This window comes from Bison bison, unplaced genomic scaffold (assembly GCF_000754665.1).
Source record: "Bison bison bison isolate TAMUID 2011002044 unplaced genomic scaffold, Bison_UMD1.0 scf7180017864376, whole genome shotgun sequence".
NCBI lineage: Eukaryota > Metazoa > Chordata > Mammalia > Artiodactyla > Bovidae > Bison > Bison bison.
The window spans coordinates 70,289-73,405 of record NW_011494948.1 but is presented as its reverse complement, the minus strand read 5'-3'; the positions used below and the strand labels follow the sequence as shown (position 1 = coordinate 73,405).

General features: G+C 38.4%; 1 protein-coding gene across 1 annotated transcript in view; it reads right to left on the bottom strand.

Moving 5' to 3' along the window:
- The window catches only part of IL33 (interleukin 33), a 34,205-nt gene that overhangs the window by 5,834 nt on the left and 25,254 nt on the right, over positions 1-3,117 (bottom strand). The window contains exons 5-6 of the mRNA XM_010857096.1: positions 1,856-1,993; positions 513-694 (exon numbers count right to left, since the gene is read on the bottom strand). Coding sequence (XP_010855398.1) covers positions 513-694; positions 1,856-1,993 — 320 coding nt within the window. The remainder of the gene's footprint in view (positions 1-512; positions 695-1,855; positions 1,994-3,117) is intronic.

Sequence of the window (3,117 nt, the reverse complement as noted above, 5' to 3'; positions counted from 1 at the left end):
AGTCGTGTCCGACTCTGTGTGACCCCATAGACGGCAGCCCACCAGGCTCCCCCATCCCTGGGATTCTCCAGGCAAGAATACTGGAGTGGGTTGACATTCCCTTCTTCAGTGCATGAAAGTGAAAAGTGAAAGTGAAGTCGCTCAGTCGTGTCCGACTCTTCGCGACCCCATGGACTGCAGCCCACCAGGCTCCTCCTTCCATGGGATTTTCCTGGCAAGAGTACTGGAATGGGGTGCCATTGCCTTCTCTGGAATTACACTCTAGTGGTATTGATAAAACTGGAAAGACCTAGTAGATATTAATAATTTAATGACAGTAAATATGTGTGGTACTTCCTTCCATATTTCACAACAGATGCGACTTCTCAATATCATCATTCTTCCTTGATGAACCCTGAATAAGCTTCTGAATCCTCCCCAATACAGTGATATTCAAGCATCTATTGCCAGTGCATTGGAGTAAGCACATAGCATGAAATCTATTAGCCATATCTGAGTTAATCTATTGTTTACAGTTTGCTAAGTTTATTAATTTTTACTTTACTAGTCATCATTATATTATTATAGACAAAAGGAAATAGTCTACCTTTCTCTTGGTTGTCTATCAAGTCCTCCACATAGATCTCATAGCTTCCATCCTCCAAAACAAAAGTAATGAACTGATCGTTGTATGTACTCAGGGAAGCAGAATGTTCTGTAACAAGTAAAAATCTTGTCATTAAGAATTTAAAAATTTGTTTCCATGAAAAATCTTTTGGAAATTAAGAAACCTTCTAAATGTGCTGTGATTTTTTTTTTGTTTGTTTGCTTGTCTTTGCAATTTGAGTTGTATTTTGTCTATCACCGTTGAATAGATGAAAGTCTCAGGCACAAACTTAACATAGCTCAAAGGTTGAGCTACGTTATGGGATCGTAAGATGCTAACCATCTGCATGAAGGAGATCAAAGATGCTAGCCTCCTGTGTGAAGGCCGTGGGAGGCCATATTAGTGTGCTTAAGGGGAGGGTTTGATGGGGAGAAAGAAACCGGAAAAGTGATAGACGTTGCCTGAAGAAAACTCTGCTTCTTAATTTATATGATCTAGGGAACTGTGGACAACAGGGGACTGTATTTTGATAGACATGGATAAGTGAATACCCATCTATAAAGATGGAGTTACTTGGAGACTTTCAACAATCCTGGAGGATGCAAGTGTGAGCCTCATTTTGTCTTCTGGCTAAAAAAACTGCAACACTTAAATCAGTACTCTCAATTTTTTTTAATATATCAGCACATGCAAAAAATGATATTTCTGCAGCATGCTGGGGTAAACTGGGTCAGATTTAGAGACTACATATATAGGCCCTAGAGGAAAAAAAATTATATTTTATTTATAGTGTAAAATTATGCTAAAGAAAATAATATATAAAACATTAAGAACTTTAAATATTGAATTTATTCACATGTGTGTGATATAATTTAAAACAATCAACAATTATTTAAAATTTTTGAGTTGAAATTGTATTTGAAAATATAATAGCTCTTCCTTTTCTTTCATTGTCAAAATGTTGAAGTTTGGAGAGATAATGTGTTTTTTTCCCCCCCAAAAAGGATAATATATTTTTCTCAGGAATTATGTAGATGAAATTCCAATCCATAGCAAGCATTTCAAAACAATAGTATAGTTCTGACTATAGAGTGCACAAGTACTGTTACAGCAGATACCCTGTACTACTTTGGATACCACTTAAAAAGGACAGAAGTTTCTGATATACATGAAATTGTAGAGTTGGGGCTGCTTCTTGCACCAGCACTTGCAAGGGTCCCATGTCCTGCCTCTCTTCTCACCCTCACATACCCCTGTGACCAATCTTACCTTTGATACTTGGAAGGCTAGTTGTTGCAGTGTATGGGACCATCGTTTTACCCAAGGTGAAGCCCTGCTCCACAGACTGTTGAAGGTGGTTCAGCTGCTCACAGGCAACTAATGCCAGATGCTCTTTGTACTTCTCAGCTGCAGGACGGGGGTGGGGATAGGAGTGGACTGTCAGTCCTCACTCAGTGCAGACCCCTTCCCATCACCCCTTTGAGGACTTCCAGTCAAGGCTGCTTGCTCACAGTGATGACTGACCCCAGGGCTTTGGTCATGCTATGGTCTGAAGGGATCAATACTTTCTACATACTTTTATCCCAATAGGACACACTCATTGGAGTCCAGGCATTAAATGAAAGAAAAAACATTTAAAAATATTATAAAATATATTTATAATTTTGTATCCTCTATTTTTACTTAACATGATATAACCATTTCTTCCACACTATTAAAAACTTTATATGCCCTTCTGAAAATGACTAAAAAATAGTTTCTCATCCTTACTCTTTTCCAGAAGGAATTTGGGTGAGGAAGGAAATTACGTATCTTGATGTGATAAGTGAAGGCAAATCAACGCCCATCATTATGTTGAAAAATTATCAGGAAATGCATAGTTTCTCCTTACCTGTTGATGAATGCCTTTTGGTGGTTTCTTTCCTAAAGTAACAGACCTTTTTTTCTATTTTAAGGCCAGAACGTAGCTGCATATAGTATATCTGACAAACTTCTTCAGCCTTCTGTTGGGATTCTAAGTAATTGAAAAAATCGTGATACCATTTCATTCCATCCTTCTTTATCCTTTTACAAACCCTGAGTGTAGCAGATCAAGAAAGCAACCACAGTCCACAGTATCTTATCACAAACCTTCAGGCCAGTTGTTTTTCAAAATTCAGAGTTTTTTTAGATTTTAAGATTGTCATGTAGAATACATATTGTCTATAACTAGCACACCCAGCAGGGACTAGGGGAGCACACCCAGCAGGGACTAGGGAAGCACCTCATAATAAAAAATTAATAACTTTATAGTGAGCACAGGAAAATATACATTAAGTGAAATAAATAAAGACATCATGTTGGTTTAGGTCAGGATTTAACTGTTAATGCTGCTGCTGCTGCTAAGTCGCTTCAGTCGTGTCTGACTCTGTGCGACCCCGTGGTCGGCAGCCCACAAGGCTCCCCCATCCCTGGGATTCTCCAGGCAAGAACTGGAAATGAATTCAGGCCATATTTTGCTATCAAATGAGTTATGAAAAGTTTTAGGTCTT